General features: G+C 41.9%; 1 protein-coding gene across 5 annotated transcripts in view; it reads left to right on the top strand.

The window, feature by feature from the left end:
• The window catches only part of LOC123758734 (broad-complex core protein isoforms 1/2/3/4/5), a 133,679-nt gene that overhangs the window by 1,944 nt on the left and 109,151 nt on the right, over nucleotides 1-22,584 (top strand). For all 5 annotated transcript variants that reach the window (XM_045743356.2, XM_069334544.1, XM_045743355.2 and 2 more), the window contains exons 2-3: nucleotides 2,242-2,330; nucleotides 3,589-4,290. In XM_045743356.2, coding sequence (XP_045599312.1) covers nucleotides 2,250-2,330; nucleotides 3,589-4,290 — 783 coding nt within the window. In that variant the 5' untranslated portion in view covers nucleotides 2,242-2,249. The remainder of the gene's footprint in view (nucleotides 1-2,241; nucleotides 2,331-3,588; nucleotides 4,291-22,584) is intronic.

Consider the following 22,584-nt stretch of genomic DNA (forward strand, 5'->3'; position numbering starts at 1 on the left):
GGCCAACTACTGACCTTTCCCAGGATGCAACCCAGAGCAATTGCCTAACTCCTGCACCTATTTTCATTATGCTTGACCAGAGGCATCAGGGGAAAGGAAATATACCCAATCATTTTTGTCCTGCCCAGGGATTGAACCCAAGTTCCCCAATTACAGAGCTGACTACATTGCTTAACCCTATGATGGGTTATAGTGAAAAATAGTTCTCTTGCAAACCAGAACCCCAGGCAAGTATAAACTCCAGTATTTGGAGCTATAAGGCTGTCCTCTACCCCAGGCATCTTCACAGTTCTCCATACCATATATTTGCTGAAGGGTGACTCATTTGAGATCATTGACAAGAACTGGGGGTTTGTAATGCCATTTATCATTCATTGACCAGATGCTTTAGTAATGGCTACTTCTGTGAGGGATTGCCGAGTGGTGGTCAGATACCCAGGGACAGATACCTGCTTGATGGGGGTCTGGGAGTTCTTCCACTTCCCAAGCCCGGCCCGAGGCCAGGCTAGACTTGCAAGCTTAATCCAACAGGCTGTTGCTTGGAGCAGCTTGCAGGCCCACATAACTACCACAGCCCGGTTGGTCCGGCACTCCTCGGAGAAAATTAACTACCTGTAGTTTTCTTTTGAAGATATCCACGGTTGTTCCGGCAATATTTCTTATACTCGCTGGGAGGATGTTGAACAACCGTGGACCTCTGGTGTTCTCTGATTGTGCCTATGGCACCCCTGCTCTTCACTGGTTCTATTCTGCATTTTCTTCCATATCGTTCAGTCCAGTATTTTATCTTACTGTGTAGATTTGGGACCTGGCCCTCGAGTATTTTCCATGTTTATATTATTTGATATCTCGACTCCTTTCTAGTGAATACTTTTCAAATGGAAAAGTACTTTCTTTCAAACTTACTCCTTTCAAATGGACAGAAAAGTACATTTTGTGCCCTGTGTGGAGAATATCTTACGTCCCTCAGATAATGCTTGGCAATGACCTGCCATTGGGTAATCCCAATCACTCCCTAGTCAACATGCTGGTTCGAAGGGTCTCCAGCAGGTGTCATATGAATGTTGGATGGAGCTGACAAGTGGTAATTTGGGTACTGAAGTAAACATGTGCTGAGGTGCAACTTTTAAAGGGTTCTTGTAGTGGACCAAGAGAGCCAAGAATGCATGAAAGAGGTCTTGAATCTGGTCATATGAGTAAATGATTTTTAAGTATTGCTGTAGAGAAAAAACCCGTTTGTTTTTGTTGGCTTCTTAATACCTGCTTGATGGGGTTCTGGGAGTTGTTCTCCCCAGTCCAGACCTGAGGCCAGGCTTGACCTGTGAGAGCTTGGTCCAACAGGCTGTTGCTTGGAGCAGCTTGCAGGCCCATATATCCTCCACAGCCAGGTTGGTCTGGCACTTCAAGAGAAAACTAGGTAGTTTTCTTCAAGAAGGTGTCCACGGTTGTTCCAGCACTATTTCTTATACTCGCTGGGAGAATATTGAAAAACCGTGGACCTCTGATGTTTTGAGTGTTCTCTGATTGTGTCTTTGGCACCGCTGCCATTGTAATACAAAATAATTAATACCAATTGCCTGGTCAAAGTTAAACTTTTATTTACATTTTATTGATGATAATCAGTTTTAATTAAAATTTTGGTATTTACACATGTAGGCTATATTGATGGCAAGTTTTTTTTATATAAATCTCTATGCTGTACTTGTCATTACCTACACTCACTCCGGTGCTATCATTCTGTAGTTCACAGCCAACCATTTCGTTTTTTTTTTTTCTTTCAGCATGCTGACCTGACACCTTGAAAAAAAATAAAATTAAACACAGAGACCTATATAATTTTTATTTTTAATTTATTTTATTACTAGCTTTAGGGGCTAGGCTTAAACTAATGTAAAGATCAGGATTCAATTAAACAGCTGATTGCTACAATCCATCCTGAATAAAATGTGGGTCACTATATACTATCTGAAATACAAAACAAATTTGTAACTTTCAAAAGGGAATTGCTGTACTGTAATTCCAAGAACATATTACTATATACTGTACTGTAATATTAATATGATAATTATAAATATCCAGCTGAAACTGTTGATTAGGTAACAGTACAGTATTTAGAAATGGGAAGATCCTTAAATTGTTGAATACTCGGTTTCAAATTAAATTTTAAGAATGTTGTGGTTAAAACATTGTGGTGGTTATATGGCATGCATGAATAATCATTTTTGTTATTGTTATTTTTAGATGCCAAAATGGATGATGGACTCTTAAGCCTCAAGTGGAACAACCACAAAATCACATTCTTTGAAATCCTCAGGGTACTTAGAGAAAAGGTGAGTTAAGAATAATCTTAAGTTTAAAATATTCAGACAAAAACATAACTAAAGCTTCATATTTGAATAATGGCAAAATCAACCTTTGAGCTTTTCACCAAGTCTTCCAGAAAACAAAATGTTCAACAGTGACAAATTTCAACTACAGTACTGTACAGTGATACACTTGGGCATGGAAAATAATATTAATTGGGTAAAGGAAACAAGCTGCAATGAGATCTTATAGAAACACTGCGTGAAATGCACCTCACGACACTGGAAGACATAAAGAGTAAGGGGAGACATGATCATTACCTACAAAATTCTCAGAGGAATTGACAGGGTAGATAGAAAAACTGTTTAACACGGGTGGTACACGAACAAGGGGACACAGGTGGAAACTGAGTACCCAAATGAGCTACAGAGATGTTAGAAAGAAGCTTTTCAGTGTCAGAGTAGTTAACAGATGGAATGCATTTGGCAGTGATGTGGTGGAGGCTGACTCCATACAGTTTCAAATGTAGATATATAATTAAGAGCCCAGTAGGTTCAGGAATCTGTACACCAGTTGATTGACAGTTGAGAAGCGGGTCCAAAGAGCCAAAGCTCAACCCCCGCAATCACAACTAGATGAGTACAAAAGCATCAGCCAGAAAATGTTAGGGTGGATTATGACCTACAAAATGAGGAGTACCATGCCAGTGGTCCTACTCAAATCACTTGGGGTATCTTGCCTAGAATAATGATCTGTGATATGTACCATACAACTCTGGCAGCCACCAGGTACTGTGTGCTTCTGAAAAGTAACACTACCTGATGACTAATCTAATTTTTAATATCTTGGCCTATCCCATGTATTATTGGGTGATGACAGTCATAAACAATGTTTTTCCAGCTGTAATGGCTGCATTGTTTTACAAACCCAGTAGATCTGAGATTGTTGATTTGTCTTAAGGTTCATTGCAATATATGTTAGTATGTGCAGCATATGTTGTGCCTAAACATTGATCACAATACAAAAAATAGATAATGTGCTTTGCATATTGTGTTGTATACAGTATAGTATAATAATCTTTGTTTATTTGTACAAGATGCACTAATGTTGCAGCTACCTTTATCTGGTATAAGAGGAATTCTGCCATTTGCTTTGTAAACATGGATGCTTATTTTTGTTGTGGGTAGCAAATTGGAAGAGAATTGGTAATATCTATCTATATATCTGTGTATATGTGAACTTATAAATGCTGTATGTTGAACTTTGGCTTTTATTTTGTTTCAGGCTAACTATACGGATGCCACTATTGCAGTGGAAGGCAAATTCTATCCAGTGCACAAACTGGTTATGAGCACATGCAGTGAATATTTTAGTGAAATATTTGAAAGAACACCATGCAAATCACCAGTGATAGTGCTCAAAGATGTGCGAAGTCAAGACATGGACGCACTTTTGGATTACATGTACTTAGGTGAAGTGAATGTGAATCAGAATGACTTAGCTTCGTTATTGAAGACAGCCGAGTGCCTCAGAATTAAAGGCTTGGCAGTCCCTGACGAGGATCCTACAAAATCGCGGAAACCACAGAGTGATGATAGGAGAGAAAGTCCACCACCAAAGAGAAGAAGACACGAAGACAATTCTGTACCACCCCCACAACAAAGGCCAGTTTCCCCAACCGTTTCTGCCTCTTTAAAAACGGCACCTCCATCTCGAACACCACCTCTTCAACATCAGACTGCCTCTCTGCCAGTTTCTCAGACCCAAGATAGTGTCCAAGACTCGGGTGTTGACCCCCCTCCCATGGTAAAAGTTGAAATGGAGGATGCCGATGACCCAGATGATGGATATAGACGGGACAATAGCTATGATGGTGGCTCTGTAAATGAGGGGGATGGGGATTTTGGTGCAGAATTATCAAAATCCGAGCATGACCCTGAAACCTACGGAAGCAGTTCCTTTCCTGGTCCCTCCATTCAGCCAGGGGTAAGTACACAGATTTTATTTTATCTTTAAAATGCATTCATGTCACCTGTATTCTGGATATAAAGAGGGGGGGGATATTCTGGATATATGAATTGGGGGGGGGGAGGACTAAATGAATTCCACAAATTACACGCTATTAAATATTACGGCAAAAAAAAACAGAAAACCCAATCAAGAGGCATTGAAATAATTAGGTAATACTATCTTTGAGGCAACTCCTGCCACATGGGTTTGCTGTATCAGACTGCTTCAGGGCGAGGATCGTGCCAGACTTCCTCGCCCTGTCACGGCCAAAATATGTCTCGTACGATTTTTTTCCCCCAGGAATTAGGGAATGCAATTTAACCAGCCTGTCCTACAAAAATGGGGAGGTAAATGTAACTGCCCCATAAGTGCAATTATATATTATGTATGTCAGTCAGGAATTGTACTTATTTTCACTTGGTAGTAAATCGTACTGGCAAATATATTGTGAAAATTTGAGTTTACCTGAAAAGCTGAATAGAAAACCACGACCTAACCTAACCGTCTTAGTTTTTGAAGATAAACATTTTATTGCTTCTTAATTACAATTACTACTTAACCTATAGCTATATTAATATTACAGTTTTATAAAACAAAACTAAATATTTCAATAAATTGCAAAGTAACGCATGATATCTTCAAATTTTGTATAAAATCTCTATTTAATAAAACTGAAAAAGAAATTCCTGATATTTAAAACTTGTGTATAACAAACTGAACTTTAAAACTTCATCCTAAAGTTGTCTTAACAGAAAACGAGGAGAATAAATGGGGAGGTAAATGTAACAGCCCCATAAGTGCAATTATGTACTATGTATGACAGTCAGGCAATGTACTTATTACATTTAATATTAAAATGTACTGTCAATTCGGAGGATGGGTTGAATTTAACAATACTATTCTGTACAGTATAAGAAGGAAAATTTAATTTTTCCTGCACACAGCGGTGTTGTCAGCTATTATTAATAGTGGTGTACCACAAATGTTAAGCCCTCGTAAAAAAATTATGATGCGTAATGTTTGTGATATTGATCTATAATTTTTAGCGTCTACTTTTTCTGCCCTCCTTGTGGAGTGGAGTGATCTGTTTTAGCTGTCAGGAATGGCATTAGTATTTAGATACCATCTATATTCTGGTTAAGAGCTGTGCTTGTGGGGGTTGAGTTTTGAGACTGTATCAATAATCGGTAATCACTGCTAGAATGTAATTAATCAGTAATCACTGCTGTAATATAATTAGTTTGTTTGTTAAATCTGCAGAAATATTTATGCTTTGATTATGATTGCTATAATTGAGTTACTAAATTATTGTACCTGTATTTAAATCTTGGGGTTTTCTAACCTCGAGATCACGAAGTGTTGTGTTTAAGTTTTAATATCCTTCAAAATAGTTGAAATTGAAATGTCGTCTTTTTGTAGTATCAAAGTACTGTATAGTATAGCATCTCTTATATAGTATTGCAGTCTTGATATTGGATAAAAAGGTGGTAAGAATACAAATTTTGGTATCGGTACACTGTTTGAAATGTCGAAGCATTAGAGAAAGACAGTGAGGTGTACTTGACCTTTTAGGAACTTTATAAAAGCATTTGATAAGGCAAATAGAAAAGTACTTTGAATAGTGATGAGCATTCATGGAGTTACAGGCTGAGAAAAGTTTGTGTACAAATTGGTGCTTGTTTGAGTTAATGGTTGTAGTGAGTGGTTTAATATTAATGTATGTACAGTATATGTCAGGATTGTGATATGTATCACCTTGAATGTTTTAACACAAACCTTTTGACCTTTGCGAAAAGGTGGATGGGTGGATGAGGTGGTGGGAGGGTGGTTGGACGGATGAGGTGGTGGCAGGGTGGTTGGACGGATGAGGTGGTGGCAGGGTGGTTGGACGGACGAGGTGGCGGCAGGGTGGTTGGAGAACCCGTCCTCCTATTAGCACGTCTCATTTTGACATACTTAAGGCTAAAAACTGTCGTTCTGTACTAGAAAGTGGTAGTGGTTTGTGAAATTGACATGTCCCATTTTCTGTCTGTGAGCCGTCTGGTAGGTTAGGATAAGGCACTTTAGTATGACAGCTTCTTGGCGTTTGAAATGCCTGAGAGCGGACTTAGTTGAACGGATGAAGAAGCGGCAACTTCCCTTTTCCCATCATTTCTCTTCCCCCGTCAGCCCGTCCTCATCAATAAATGGCAAATGCTCAATAGTCCAGGGACCAAACCCGGTTTATGAATGAAAAAACAGCTTACGACTCCCAACTATTGATGCACTGTATATACCGTTCTCGAACAGTGCTTTATTCACAACTTTTTCCAGAATTGGACCTCTGTGAATGCTTCACTCATGTACTGCAAACACAAATAAGCACCAACAGAACCTAAATATTTAATCTAAGCCTAACTCTACATAGAATTTTAATGTACATTATAATAATAATTTATATCTGAGAACTAATATTAGACAGGATGCTAAAATTGTTCTATGCATTTTGGGGAGATGGCCATAGCTCTAACGAGCCTGACCTGAGGACAAGTTGCAAAGATTATAGGGAAGAAATGACACCACAAGCAGAGCCAACAGACTTTGATTACATAGTGTACATGGAGAGGGTTCCGGGAGTTGTTCTACTCCCCGAACCCAGCCTGAGGCAACACTTGGGTAACTAACTGCCCAGGCCCTCCCCAAACATTCAATCGACCCACATCTGTCTCATTCCCCAAAGTAACCCCCCTAACCCACACCCCCTTGTCCGTATTAACCCTCAACCCCCACCCCATTCTCAACACCTTCCCCCTCTCCTATCCACACATCAACCCTCCAATTTCACACAAGAGCACATTCACCTTTCTATGAAACCCCTTAGTAGTTTCCACACGTGAAACCACCACCGCCTTCCAGTTTCCACACGTGAAACCACCACCGCCTTCCAGTTTCCACACGTGAAAGCACCACCGCCTTCCAGTTTCCACACGTGAAACCACCACCGCCTTCCAGTTTCCGCACGTGAAACCACCACCGCCTTCCAGTTTCCACACGGGAAACCGCCACGGCCCTGCTGCAGGTTTCCACGCGGGAAGCCGCCACGTCCCCCTGCAGGTTTCCACGCGGGAAGCCGCCACGTCCCCCTGCAGGTTTCCACGCGGGAAGCCGCCACGTCCCCCTGCAGGTTTCCAGGCGGGAAGCCGCCACGTCCCCCTGCAGGTTTCCAGGCGGGAAGCCGCCACGTCCCCCTGCAGGTTTCCAGGCGGGAAGCCGCCACGTCCCCCTGCAGGTTTCCAGGCGGGAAGCCGCCACGTCCCCCTGCAGGTTTCCAGGCGGGAAGCCGCCACGTCCCCCTGCAGGTTTCCACGCGGGAAGCCGCCACGTCCCCCTGCAGGTTTCCACGCGGGAAGCCGCCACGTCCCCCTGCAGGTTTCCACGCGGGAAGCCGCCACGTCCCCCTGCAGGTTTCCACGCGGGAAGCCGCCACGTCCCCCTGCAGGTTTCCACGCGGGAAGCCGCCACGTCCCCCTGCAGGTTTCCACGCGGGAAGCCGCCACGTCCCCCTGCAGGTTTCCACGCGGGAAGCCGCCACGTGTGTTTTCACGTGGGGGGGTTTCCCCACGTGAAAAACTCCCCTCCAAGGAGGTGGGGTTCCACACGTGGAACCCCCCCTCCTTGGAGTTTCCACACATGAAACCTTTCCCCCCTCAGTTTCCAAAAGTGAAACCACCACCCCTCACAGTTTTTACAAGTAAACCCCCCCCCCCCATCAGTTTCCCACAGGTGAAACCCCCCCTCAGTTTCCACACGTGAAACCCCTCCATCGTAGTTTCCACACGTGAAAACTATTCCCTCGCAGTTTCCACACGTGAAACCCCCCCTCACATTTTTCATATGTGAAACCCCCCTCGCAGTTTTCACGTGAAACCACCCCCTTTCGGTTTCCATGTGAAACTGCCATCCTTAGTTTCCACATGTGAACCCCCCCCCCTCGCAGTTTCCGCATGTGAAACCCCCCCCCCCTCGCAGTTTCCGCATGTGAAACCCCCCCCCCCCCTCGCAGTTTCCGCATGTGAAACCCCCCCCCCCTCGCAGTTTCCGCATGTGAACCCCCCCTCGCAGTTTCCGCATGTGAACCCCCCCCCCTCGCAGTTTCCGCATGTGAACCCCCCCCCTCGCAGTTTCCGCATGTGAACCCCCCCTCGCAGTTTCCGCATGTGAAACCCCCCCCCCCTCGCAGTTCCCGCATGTGGAAACCCCCCTCGCAGTTCCCGCATGTGGAAACCCCCCTCGCAGTTTCCGCATGTGGAAACCCCCTTCGCAGCTTCCGCATGTGAAAACCCCCCCTCGCAGTTTCCGCATGTGGAAACCCCCCCTCGCAGTTTCTGCATGTGGAAACCCCCCCTCGCAGTTTCCGCATGTGGAAACCCCCCCTCGCAGTTTCTGCATGTGGAAACCCCCCCTCGCAGTTTCCGCATGTGGAAACCCCCCCTCGCAGTTTCCGCATGTGGAAACCCCCCCTCGCAGTTTCCGCATGTGGAAACCCCCCCTCGCAGTTTCCGCATGTGGAAACCCCCCCTCGCAGTTTCTGCATGTGGAAACCCCCCCTCGCAGTTTCTGCATGTGGAAACCCCCCCTCGCAGTTTCCGCATGTGGAAACCCCCCCTCGCAGTTTCCGCATGTGAAACCCCCCCCCTTGCGGTTTTTGCATGTGAAACCCCCCCCCCCCCCCCTTGCGGTTTCCGCACGTGAAACCCCCCCCCTTGCGGTTTCCGCACGTGAAACCCCCCCCCCCTCGCGGTTTCCGCACGTGAACCCCCCCCCCCCCCTCGCGGTTTCTGCACGTGAAACCCCCCCCCCCCCCTCGCGGTTTCCGCACGTGAAACCCCCCCCCTCGCGGTTTCCGCACGTGAAAACCCCCCCCCTCGCGGTTTCCGCACGTGATTCCCCCCCCCCTCGCGGTTTCTGCCCGTGATACCCCCCCCTCGCGGTTCCCGCACGTGATACCCCCCTTGCAGTTTCCACCCGTGAAACCCCCCTTGCAGTTTCCACCCGTGAAGTTTCCACACGTGAAAACCCCCCCCCCCACCTTGCAGTTTCCACACGTGAAACCCCCGCCATTTCCACACGTGAAACCCCAGGTCTCTGTTTCCTCTCCTGAATCCTCGCAGTTTCCACACATGGATACACATGGCAAGCTCCCCCTCACAGTTTCACACTTGAACACACTTCACACACACATGACACGCAAAGACGTGATAAAGCACCTAAATTATTGGGATCACGTGAAACCATCCCTCCTTGCAGTTTCCACACGTGAAACCATCCCTCCTTGCAGTTTCCACACGTGAAACCATCCCTCCTTGCATTTTCCACACGTGAAACCATCCCTCCTTGCAGTTTCCACACTGAAACCGCCCCCCCCCCCCCCATCCCCTTGCTCACAATACCTCCACCCCCCCCCCCCCCCCCTCTCACAACTTTTATCACGCGATATCTTTAAACTCGAAACTCCTGTTGTTGTGTATTGGGGATCATGCCCATGCTCTTAGCACCAGGCCAAGACCCTGGCATTCTATATTCACCAAGCAGTGCAAAAATTCACTTTATCACAGGCCCTAAACATAATTTGGAGATATCATGTCTAGATACTGTTGTTATACCCGACATTTAATACAGCAGAGATTGCATCACGTCACGGAGAAGGAAGCAAAGCAGATGCAAAAATATTATAGACCATAATGAATTATAATGAATAATAAATTTAAAACTGGCACCCCCCCCCCCCCAGACTAATTAGTTTTACATATTGAATGTTCTAATACTACACAATTGCAAGGTTGGATAACAAGTACAAGAGCTTGTCATTCACACAAAACAGTGCATTTGGCAACTGTGGGGGGAACTACCTTCCAAAAGTTAGACAAACAACAGCAAACTAGGCAAAATGGCAATAAACAAACTAACTTGGGGTCACAGCAACAAAACCTTAAAGACCAAAACAATGGGAATTAGATGTTACATATGTTAGAGTAGATTTCACTTGGCTTTTACAGAGGTAAACACCACCATGGCCCTGAAAGCTGGCCATTTACTCTGGGTATGTAACAATGATTTGGCAGCTTGGAATATATTAAAAACAACTAGATACCATGACTCATGACTGAAAAATTTCATTCATTGAAAGCCTATCGGCCATCTGGGAAGAGTGGGGAAACAAATAATAATGGAAAAGGGGCCAAGACTAAGTTGTAAATTCTGATTCGGTATGTTTGGATAAAATGACAGTAGACTAGGTGTAACAGGACAGCATTGACAGTTCGATATATGCAGACACTACAACAGTCCCTGATAAAGAGGGGCAGACATGTGCAAATTTTATGTAAAAGGTGTTTCTGGAAATAGAAGGGGATTAGAATGCAGCTACCATCATCCCAGAAAATATTTAACTATGCGTAGGAAAGGAAAATGACGATTTGGATCAACAAAATGAAGAATAGCCTCAATAATTTGGCAAAGCCAATACCTGATATTATCTTCCTAGGAAACTTCAACCTGCCTAGTCTAAGATGGAGAATAGTGGACAATAATATTATACCAGGAAATCTATCTTGACATAGATTTAGATAGAAGGGCGCCTGACAGCTGAGTGGACAGTGCTTCAGATTCGTAGTGCTGAGGTTCCGGGTTTGATCCCCGGTGGAGGCGGAGACAAATGAGCAAAATGTTTCTTTCACCCTGATGTGCTGTTCACCTAGCAGTAAATAGGTACCTGGAAGTTAGACGGCTGCTTCCTGGGGGGGTTAAACAAAAAAAAGAGGCTTGGTCGAGGACGGGGCCGCAGGGACGCCAAGCCCAAAATCATCTCGATAACCTCAAGATAACATAACCAATTGGGTACATATTAGAAAACTACTTAGATTGTGACACATTTTCACTCAACCAGCAGATAACAGAGCCAACTAGGAACAAAAATATTCTGGAACTTGACAATGAAGACACGGACATTACGATCTCGGATACCACATACTCGGATAACACACTCATTAAAGTGCAGACTAACATAAATGCTCATAATAGACCCAAAACAATGATCAAGCAAGAGGGGTTATTCAGTAAATTCAATTTCAATAATAAAAGGATAGACTGGGAAAAAGAAACAGGGTACTAACTAAATTTTTTAATGGGAAATTGTGTTATAAGTAATAAAAATTCCTCGCAAGGAATAGAACTGACTTCTGAAGCATATAAAAGTCTGTCTGAAATATGTTCCTTTGTGGAAAGCCAGAAAGAGGTCCAAAGTAGAAAGAGAATGCAAACGACACAACGAAAGAAAGAAAAAAAAAATAGTGGAAGTGCTTAAGCAGACACGATTTCCTCTTCAAAGAAGGAATAATTTAAACAGGGAGATTGAAGAAATTGAGCAGAGACTGAAGCCTTCGTATCAAATTGAAGAAATGCAACTGGAACAAAAAGCAGTACAATAAAGAAAAACCAAAAATATTTCTTCACGTGCAAACTCGAAAGCAAAAACCACTGCCAGTATTAGACCTACTTGCACAAGTGAAGGTTCATATACATTGGATGACAAAGATAATAGTAAAACCCTAAGAAAACACTATGAACACATATTTAGCACTCCAATAAAAAGCAAGTTATCAACATGAGCATGGCAGATTTTGAAAGAGAAATTTACAATATGCCCATGCACTCAGCCCCGGGTCCAGACTCGTGGAATTCAATATTTATAAAGAAATGCAAAGTGCCAGTAGCAGAGGCACTCGGTGTAGTGTGGAGGAACAGCTTGAATACGGGAGAGATATTAGATGCTCTTAAATCGGCAGACATAGGTTCTCTACACAAGGGAGGGAGCAAAGCATTGGCCAAGAATTATAGACCAGTTGCACTAACGTCCAACATAAAAGTATTTGAGGGTGACCAGGAGTCGGGTCACCAGCTTCATAGAGACCAATGACCACAACCCAAACCAATATGGATTTAGAGTGGAAAAATAATGCCTAGCAGCTATTTGACCACTATGTCAAAATCACTGAAGTCTTAAAAGAAAAACAAAATGCAGATGTGGTATACACTGACTTTGCATAAGCATCTGATAAATGTGACCATGGAGTGATAGCACACAGTGTGCTATCAGTGAACAGCACCACTATCACAGATAGGACAGTGGATATTCAATTTTCTGTCGAACAGAACACAGAGTAACAGTAAACCAAATAAAATAGTCCAAGCACAGTTAAAAGTTTTGTACCACTGGGTACAGTCTTTGCACCATTCCCTTTCCTTATTCTCATATCAGATACCTGTATAGACAAAAATACAAGTCTCAGCTTTGTATCATCCTTTGCAGATGACACACAAATCGGCACGAGACTTACCTCTGCTGAAGACTGAAAAACTAACAAGCAGATATTAATAAAGTTTTCAACTGGGCACCAGAAAATAACGTGATGTTTAACAGTGATAAATTCTGGGTACTCAGGTATGGTAAAAATAAGGACCTTAAACATAATACAGGATACAAAACCCAATCAAATGTGTTCATAGTAGGAGAACAGCATTATAAAGGATCTGAGAATAATGTTTGATGACCTAACATTTAGGGAGCATAACCAAGCAAATATTGCGTCGGCCAGAAAAATGATAGGATGGATCACGAGAACTTTCAAATCCACCGATCCCGTCGTAATGGTCATACTATTCAAATCACTCGTGTTCTGTCTTGAGTACTGTTCAATACTGTACTCACTTCCCCCTTCAGAGCAAGAGAGAGATTGCTAAAATAGAGGGAATACAGAGAACATGTGCGGGCATACATGCACGATAAAGCACCTAAATTGTTGGGATTATCTCGGTGCTCTCCAAAAGTATTCATTTAAAAGGAGACAAGAGATATCAAATAATATACACATGGAAAACACTGAAGGGCCTGGACCCAAATCTGTAAAATAACAACATACTGGAGTGAACGATATGGAAGAAAATGTAGAATAGAACTAGTGAAGAGATAGGATGCCATAGGCACAATCTGAGAACACTGTATAAACATCAGAGATCCATGGTTGTTCAACATACTCTCGGCTAGTATATGAAATATTGTTGGAACAACTGTGGACATCAAGAGAAAACTAGATATTGTATCTTCAAAAAGTGCCAGACCAACCGGGCTGTGGTGGATATGTTGGCCTGTGGGCAGCTCCAAGCAACAGCCTGTTGGACCAAGCTCTCAAGTCGAGCCTGGCCTCGGGCCGGGCTAGGGAGTAGAAGAACCCTGAGAACCCCATCAAGCAGGTATCGAGCAGACCAGTTGCACTAACATCACACACACACTAAAAGTTTTTAAAAAGAGTGATTATGAATCATTTTCAGTTTTATGGAAAATAATGACCTTCTCAGCCCAGGACAACATGGATTTAGAGCGGTAAGACCCTTTCTGTCAATTGCTCAACCACTATGACATCACAGAAGCTTTAGAAGAAAAGCAAAATGCAGATGTTTTATACACTGACTTTGCAAAGGCATTCAACAAATGTGACCGTGGAGTGATAGCCCATAAAATGAGAAGTAGGAATAACGGGTTAAGTTGGGCGTTGGGTTTTAGACTTTGTCAAACAGAATGCAGAGAGTGATCAATCAAATAAGATAATGTCCAAGTGCAGTGAAAAGCTCTGTACCCCAGGGCGTAGTCCTTGCACCACTGCTATTTCTCATCCTTATCTTGGATATAAACAAAAATCAAAGTCACAGCTTCGTGTCATCCTTTGCAGATGATGCAAAAAATCAACCTGAAAATTGCCTCAGAAGCAACTGAAAAATTATAGGCAAATATTAATAAAGTTTTTGATTGGGCAACTGAATATAACATGATGTTTAATGGTGATAAGTTCTAGGTAATTAGGTATAGTGGAAACGAGGCACTTAAACAAGACACAGGGTACAAGACACAATCAGACCTTCTTATAGAAGGAAAGCAACATGTAAAAGATCCGGGAATTATGATGACTGACGACCTGACATATAGTGAACATAACCAAGCAAATATAACAACAGCCAGGAAAATGAGATAGATTATGAGAACGTTCAAATCCAGAGATCCCACAGCAATGCTAATACTATTTAAATCACTGGTGCTGTCCCATTTTGATATTGGTCAGTACTCACTCCTCGTTTTAGAGCAGGAGAGATCTCTGAACTAGAAGGAATACAGAGAACTTATACGGCACTCATAGAAATGACGATAAAACTAGATTATTGGGATTGTCTCAAGCTCTCAAAATGTACTCTCTGGAAAGGAGATGAGAAAGGTATAAAATAATATATACATGGAAGATACTGGAAGGTCAGGTCCCAAATTTGCACAGTAGAATAACATACTGGAGCAAAAGATAAGGAAGGATATGCACAGTAGAATAACATACTGGAGCAAAAGATAAGGAAGGATATGCAGAATAGAACTAACAAGGAGTAGAGGTGCCATAGGCACCATCAGAGAGCACTGTCTTATCAGGCGGGCCACATCTGTTCAACAACCTCACAGAAAGCATTAGAAATATTGCCAGAGCAAAGGTGGATGTATTCAAGAGGCACTTAAGACAAGTTCTTGCAAGAAGTTCTGGACCAACCAGACTGTAGTGGATATGTGGGCCTGTGGGCAGTTCCGAGCAACAGCCTGTTGGACCGAGTTATCGCAAGTTTAGCCTGGCCTCAGGCTGGGTTCGGGGAGTAGAACTACTCCGAGACCCCCTCCAGGTATCCTCCAGGTAATCAGGCTGTAAAATGTTGCTGCTTGCAATTTACTGCAAGAATCAGTCCTTGTGATTCAAGGGTTGTGTTCAGGTATTCCTTGGAAGCGTTTATCAAGTTCTCTTTTGAACGCAGAGAAGACTCGTGGAGTTATTTGTGTGTGCTAATTTGGAACCAGTCCCTCTAATATTCTCCAGTTGTAAATTATAATGTATCTTCTGCCTGTGTTCTAAAGAATAGTTAGAGAAATTTGAAGTGTTCCCAGTAGTTTGGATAATTTTTTGAATGGATTTGGGCACTTAGGGTGCCCAAGGTGAATGCTCTCCAGGTTAGCAATTTCTCCAGCTTTGAATGGGACAGTTAGTGTGCAACAACATTCCACCCTAGATAGCACTAATGTCTTGAAAATGACAATCATCATTGTTTTGGGATTTTTTAAAACGGTAGCTTGTGTCATTTACATAAGTGGACAGTACATCAGAAGAGTACATCATACCAATAGTTTTAACATCATACATAAAAAATCTCTGGAAGTGTACTAAGAATTTAGATCAACATTAAACACATGTCTACATAATCCTGCCCTACATTGATTTAGAGTAGAATGTTCCTTCTTCAAACAGTTGTAGGAATGACTAGCTAAGCAAGGTGAAACTATAATGTCTTAATAGCAGAATGAAAAAGATATATACGTTATAGTATTGGGGAAAATAAATACAACTTACAAACATTCAAGGCGGGAAACTGTTCTAAGTACAGTAATATAAATCTTGTGCAAGGAATAGAACAACCGACTGCTGAAGCATATAAAGTCTTGAAATATTTTCCTTTGAAAAACACATTGAGAACCAGCTTTAAAGGAGAAGGCAAGCAGCACTGCAGAAGGAAAAATTAACAAATGCTTAAGCAGACATGACTCTCCCTACAAAGAAAGAACAATTGATACAGAAATTGAAGAAATAGAACACTGTTATATCAGATTGAAGAAATGCAGTTTGAACAGAAAGCAATGCAAGAGATAGAAAAATCCAAAACATATTTTCACATTTGCGAAATAGAAATCAAGATGCCTGTGTCAGACCTATAATTTCAAGTGAAGGTTGATACTCAAAAGACAAAGAAATTTGTGAAATAAAAAAATAGTATGAAGACATGTTTAGCACCCCCAATAAACAGCATGAAAGTGGAAGGTCTTGACAGCTTTTTTATGCATATCCAAACCCCTGAAAATATAACAGATATCAACACAAACTGCCAATTTTGAAAGAAATTGACATTCCCATGTGCTCAGCCAAGGATCCAGACTCCTGGAATTAAATATTTATAGGTGCAACGTGCCAATAGTACAAGCACTCAGTGTAGTGTGGAGAAAAAGCTTGGGCACGGAGGAGATACCAGAAGTGCTTCAATAAGCACATAATAGCTTCCATACACGAGGGCGGGAGCAAAGCATTGGCTAAGAATTAATAGACCAATTGTACTAACGTCCCACATAAAAGTATTCGAGAGAGTGATCAGGAGTCAGATAATGGAACATTAGTGCACTAATGTTCCAAATTATAAAAGTTTGAGCAGGTGATCAGGGATCAGATCTCCAGTTTTATGGAGATTAATGACCTCCACAGCTCGGGTCAACGTGGATTTAGGGCAGGAACATCATGACTTGCAGCTACTCTGACCACTGTGACATTATTTTGCAGCTACTCTGACCACTGTGACAGTATCTGATGCATTAGAAAATACAGAATGAAGATGTGATATACACAGACATTGCAAAGGCATCTGATGGATATAGCCATGGAGTGATAGTCTACAAAAGTCACTAGAAATAAGAGTTAAAGTAGGGGTGTTGGATATTAAATTTTTGTCAAACAGAATGCAAAGAGTCAGTCAGTCAAATCAAGTAGTCCAAGCACAGTGAAATGCCGTGTACCTCAGGGCAGTTTTTACACCACAGCTTTTCCCTACTCATATCAGATATACAGTGGAACCTCGAGTGACAAGCGACTCCAGTTACAAGCATTTCGAGTAACGAGCAAGTCGCTCCCAGAAAATTTGTCTTGACTGACAAGCTTTTGCTTGATTAACGAGCAAACCACATGGTGCTTCCTAGCGTTCCCACTGGTTCTCGGACGCCTCTGAAGACATTGTTGTTGTTTCGCAAGATGAGCGTTCACATGACAAGCTTGGTGCCGGAACGGATTAAATTCGTTAATCGAGGCACCCCTGTAGATAAAAATACAAGTCACAGCTTTGAGTCGCCTTATACAGATGACCAAAAAATCTGCTTGAAAATTATTGTATGTGCCGGCGTACAAGTCAATCCGGTGCATAGGTCGACTCCAAAAATTTAGAGGTGTAATTCAGGTTTAGGCCTGAATATAGTTGTCAGGTAGACCTTATACGCATGTAAAATGCGTTCAAAAAGAATTACCAGAAAAATTTGCAGAGATCTACAATTTCCTGACTAACAGAACCCAATGTGTAATAGTTAATAAAATAAAATCCTGTCCATCAACAGTGAAGAGCTCAGTCCCCCAGGATACTGTACTTGCTTCAGTACTTTTTCTCATCCTTATATCGGACATAGACTAGGACACAATCTCCAGTACTGTATCATCATTTGCAGATGACACTAGGATTTTTATGAGAGTAGACAACATAGAGGACACGGCAAACCTCCAATCAGATGTAAATCAAGTCTTTCCTTGGGCTACAGAAAATAATATGGGGTTTAACGAAGACAAGTTCCAGCTCATGCGCTACGGAAAAAATGAAAATATAAAAACGGAAACCACATTCGAAACTCGGTCAAATCATAACAGAACGAAAAGGCAATGTAAAAGATTTAGGTGTACTCATGTCGGAAGATCTTACCTTCAAAGAACACAATAAAGTAGCCATCAAAACTGCAAGAAAAATGACAGGTTAGATAACAAGAACCTTTCACACTAGAGATGCTATACCGAAGATGATACTTTTCAAGAGGCTAGTGCTTTCTAGAGTGGAGTACTGCTGCACAATGACAGCCCCTTTCACAGCTGGAGAAATTGCCAACCTGGAGAGCGTGCAGAGATCCTTTACTGCTAGAATCCACCCGGTAAAACATCTAAACTACTGGGACCAAATAAAGAGCCTAAATCTGTATTATCTTAGAGATACATAATAATCTATACTTGGAAAATATTAGAGGGGCTGGTCCCAAACCTGCACACAGAAATAACATCACATGAGACCAGGAGGCATGGCAGGATGTGTAGAATACCCCTGTTGAAAAGCAGATGTGCAACAGGTACTCTGAGAGAGAACTTATCTACATCAGAGGCTGTTGTCAACATGTCAGACTGTTCAACACGCTTCCACTTCACATAAGGGGCATAACTGGCCGGCCCCTCTCAGTGTTCGAGAGAACTGGATAAGCACCTCCAAAGGATACCTGATCAACCAGGCTGTGATTCGTACGTCAGGCTGAGAGCAGCCGCTTCCAACAGCCTGGTTGACCAGTCCAGCAACCAGGAGACCTGGTCGACGACTGGGCCGCGGGGACGCTAAGCCCCGGAAACACCTCAAGGTGAGTCCAGACCAGTCCTGTGGAGCAGGATGACTCATGGAACTCCATCCAGGTACAATCCAGGCACCCATTTTTGTTTCTGGGACTTTGTCCCTGTGGCCTGGTCTCTGACCAGGCCTCTTAGTTGGTCCTGTCAACCAGGCTGTTTGCATTCTGACATGAATCATAGCCAGGTTGATCAGGTATCCTTTGGAAATATAGTACTGGTATATATCAGGTTCTCTTTTGAACACCATGAGAGATCTGCTGGTTATTTCCCTTATGTTTAGGATAAGAGTGTTGGAAAGTCTTGGTTCCTTATGTTGATAGAATTTTCTTGGCATTCCTTTTGCACCTCTTTCATTGGGGCTATTTTGCACATTCTGTCATGGCTCCTGGTTTCATCTGGTGTCATTTCTGTGTGCAAATTTGGAACCAGTCCCCCAAATATTTACTGTGCTCTTAATACATTATTTATAATAATGGAGGAGCTCAATAATCAGTCTCCGTGGCGTAGTGGTAAGACGCTCGCCTGGCGTTCCGCGAGCACTTTGTCCTGGGTTCGTATCCTGGCCGGGGAGGATTTACTAGGCGCAAATCCTTAACTGTATCCTCTGTTTAAGTCGACAGTAAAATGGATACTTGTAAAAACGATTATTTGCGGGGGGCCGTATTCCAAGGAACATAGGATTAAGGACTTGCCCGAGATGCTACGCGTACTAGTGGCTATACAAGAATGTAATAATTCTTATATATATAATATAATATAAATATATAAATAATGTATTTAGAGATTATTGAGATTATCTAGAGAATATAGAGATTAATTTTTTTTAAATGATCCCAATAATTTAATTGTTGAATGGATTTGGGCAGTAGAAGACCTGTACTTTCTAAGTAATCTCTTAATCTCGTATCGTAAATAAACAAAGACACAAACTATAGTAGTTATACTCTTTGCAGATGATGGTAGGATTTTTTTTTAGCAACTCCAGAAGATACACTGAATCTCGAACCTGATGTAAAGTTGGTATTTTTGAAGCAATCAAAATGGGAATATTTTAATAAAGCCTATACAATAAAATTGTTGTAACAACTGCAAGAAAAATTACCGTCTTGTTCAAATGCAGTGCCTTGTGAAAGGAACAATAACAAGTAGATTGTAATTTTCTTTGGCTGTGGAGGAGCTCAGAAAGCTTGTCATGTCACAAATTGGGCTGCACTCCCAATGTGCAAGAAAAAATAAGATTCCAGCCATCTTTTTTCTTTCTAAGTTTGCTAAAAATGCATTCCTTGACCATGGGGAAAAACAGTTGTATGCAATTTACCTTGACCATGATGGAATGGGCAAGCCTCGTGATTCATGAGAGTTCAGAAAGAGTTTTTGTCTCGAGTTGGTTGCCTGGGGTCAGGCATGGGGCTGGAGTTGCTGCAAAGATTTTTTTTTAGATATTTGTTTCTATTTCTCAAAGTGAATTGTTTTTTCTCGCAGTTTTATTCCATAATGTGCAGTGTGGTAAATTTATATAATAGTATGTGGAACATTGGAACACTGAAATATATTTGTCACTAACATGTGCACAGTATTATTTTCATAGAGCAGTAAAACATAGTTTTTGGTATTACACAGTATACATAAGTCTACAGTTTCATGCACCATTATGAACTACCTTGTGATAATTCTGAGGATCAACATCCAACTACCTTGTGATAATTCTGAGGATCAACATCCCTTTGGCCCAGTCTCTGACCAAGCCTTCTGGTTACTGGTCTGATCTGCTGCTCACAGCATGGTTGATCAGGTATCCTTTGAAGGTGATTGTTGAGCACTCTTTTTGAGCTCTGCAAGAGGTTGGCCAGTTAGGCCAAGTATGTGTAGGGTGAGTGTGTTGAAATGTCTTGGGATGTGGCTGTTTATAAAGTTCTCTCAGCATTCCTATTGTTCCTCTGCTTTTCAGTGGGGCTATTTTGCACATTGTCATGCCTTCTGGTCTCATGTAATTACCGAAGTGTAGCTACAGGATGAGAGCTACACTCTTGGTGTCCTGTCTTCCCAGCATTCTGTCATATATTGCTTTGAAATTACTGACGGTTTTGCCCTCCACCACCTCACCTAATTTGTTCCAACCATCTACCACTGTTTGCGAAAAAGAATTTTCTAATTTCTTCGACAGCTTTGTTATATGATGTGAATGTAAATGTGTTATTTCTGTGTGTAGATTTGGAATTGGTCCTCCTAATATTGACATGTGTAAATTATTATGTATCTCCAGCCTATGCTCTAGGGAATACAGATTCAAAGTTTTTAGGCGGTCCCAGTAATTTAGATGTTTTATTGTGTGGATTCTAGCAGTGAAAGCTCTTTGCACTCTCTCCAGATCAGCAATTTCTCCAGTTTTGAATGAGGCTGTAAGTGTGCAAGAATATTCCACTCTAGAGCACTAGTGTATCATTATTGGCATGGCATCTCTTGTTTGAAGGTTCCTGTTATCCAACCTATTCCTTTCTTACAGTCGTGACAGCAACTTTGTTGTGTTCTTTAAAAGTAAGGTCTTCCAACATGATTACTCCTAAATCTAATTTCTAAATCTCCTAAATTATCATCTGCAAATGATACGGTACTATAGTTTGTAACTTTGTCTGATGTGAGGATGATGAAAAGTACCGGAGCAAGCACAGTACCTTGGGGGAATGAGTTTTTCACATTAGATGATTCAGATTTTATTTTGTTGATTCACTGGGTTCTGTTTGTTAGGAGGTTAAAGATCCATCTCCCTACTTTGCCAGTAATTCCTTTGTGTGCAATAATAACATTGTCACACTTGTCTAAAGCTTTTGCAAAATCTGTGTATATAGTATTACATAGTGTGTTTTTTTTTTTCCATGGCATCCAAAGAAGCCATGTCATAAGTCTTAGCAATTGAGTGGCAGGAGCTCACTGTTCTGAACCCATGTTTGCCATGTGTTTTGTGGAGGTTTCAATTCCCTCTTTATTCAACGTATTAACAAATTAGCATCAGAGATCACGACAATCATATATGCATATACCAGGGATCACGACAATCATATATGCTGTTGACATTCTTAGCAGCATTCTGACATTCTTATTCAAGCAACTTCTGCTAACAATTCAAACTGCTATTAATTAACATTCTTGGAGCAACCTGTGACAAGCTTGGTTATAAATGCAGAAAAAAACTAATATAAATCAAAGAAACAAAAAAGTATAAAACTAAATGGCAAGGAACTGAGCCGTGTTCAGAAGTATATGTATCTGGGCATATATGTTGGATACACATGCAAAGGTAAAAATGCTGAAATAAATTATATCAGCCCCTTATGTAAAGCTTGACTGCATTCTCTAATGGTGCTAGCATTTCCTGGTAAAGCTGTTGGAGTATCTATCTTGCAGATGCTATACATAAGCACTATTCGATTTCTGATAGACTATGCAGTGCCTGTTTTGTCTTGTACAGGGTATTGTCTTATACTAGAGCTGATTCAGAATGAAACCATGAGGCTTATTCTTCTTGAGGTTATCTTGAGATGATTTCGGGGCTTAGCGTCCCCGTGGCCCGGTCCTCGACCAAACCTTTTTGTTACCCCCCCCCCCAAGAAGCAGCCTGTAGCAGCTGTCTAACTCCCATATACTTATTCAACCCGTTCTCGCAAATTTAATAAGTCAATATTGACTTATTAGTTGCGTGCATAGGTGACATACTAAACATAATAGTTTCCCTTGAAAAGCTTCATAGAAAACACCGACCTTACCTAACCTACTTAGTATGTTAAGATAAGCATCTTATAGCTTCGTAATTACAATTGTTACTTAACCTATTATAGGTATAGGTTAGGTAATAATTGTAATTACGAAGCAATAAGATGCTTATCTTAACATACTAAGTAGGTTAGGTAAGGTCGGTGTTTTCTATGAAGCTTTTCAAGGGAAACTATTATGTTTAGTATGTCACCTATGCACT

This window comes from Procambarus clarkii, chromosome 31 (genome assembly GCF_040958095.1).
Source record: "Procambarus clarkii isolate CNS0578487 chromosome 31, FALCON_Pclarkii_2.0, whole genome shotgun sequence".
NCBI classification, from domain to species: Eukaryota; Metazoa; Arthropoda; class Malacostraca; order Decapoda; family Cambaridae; genus Procambarus; species Procambarus clarkii.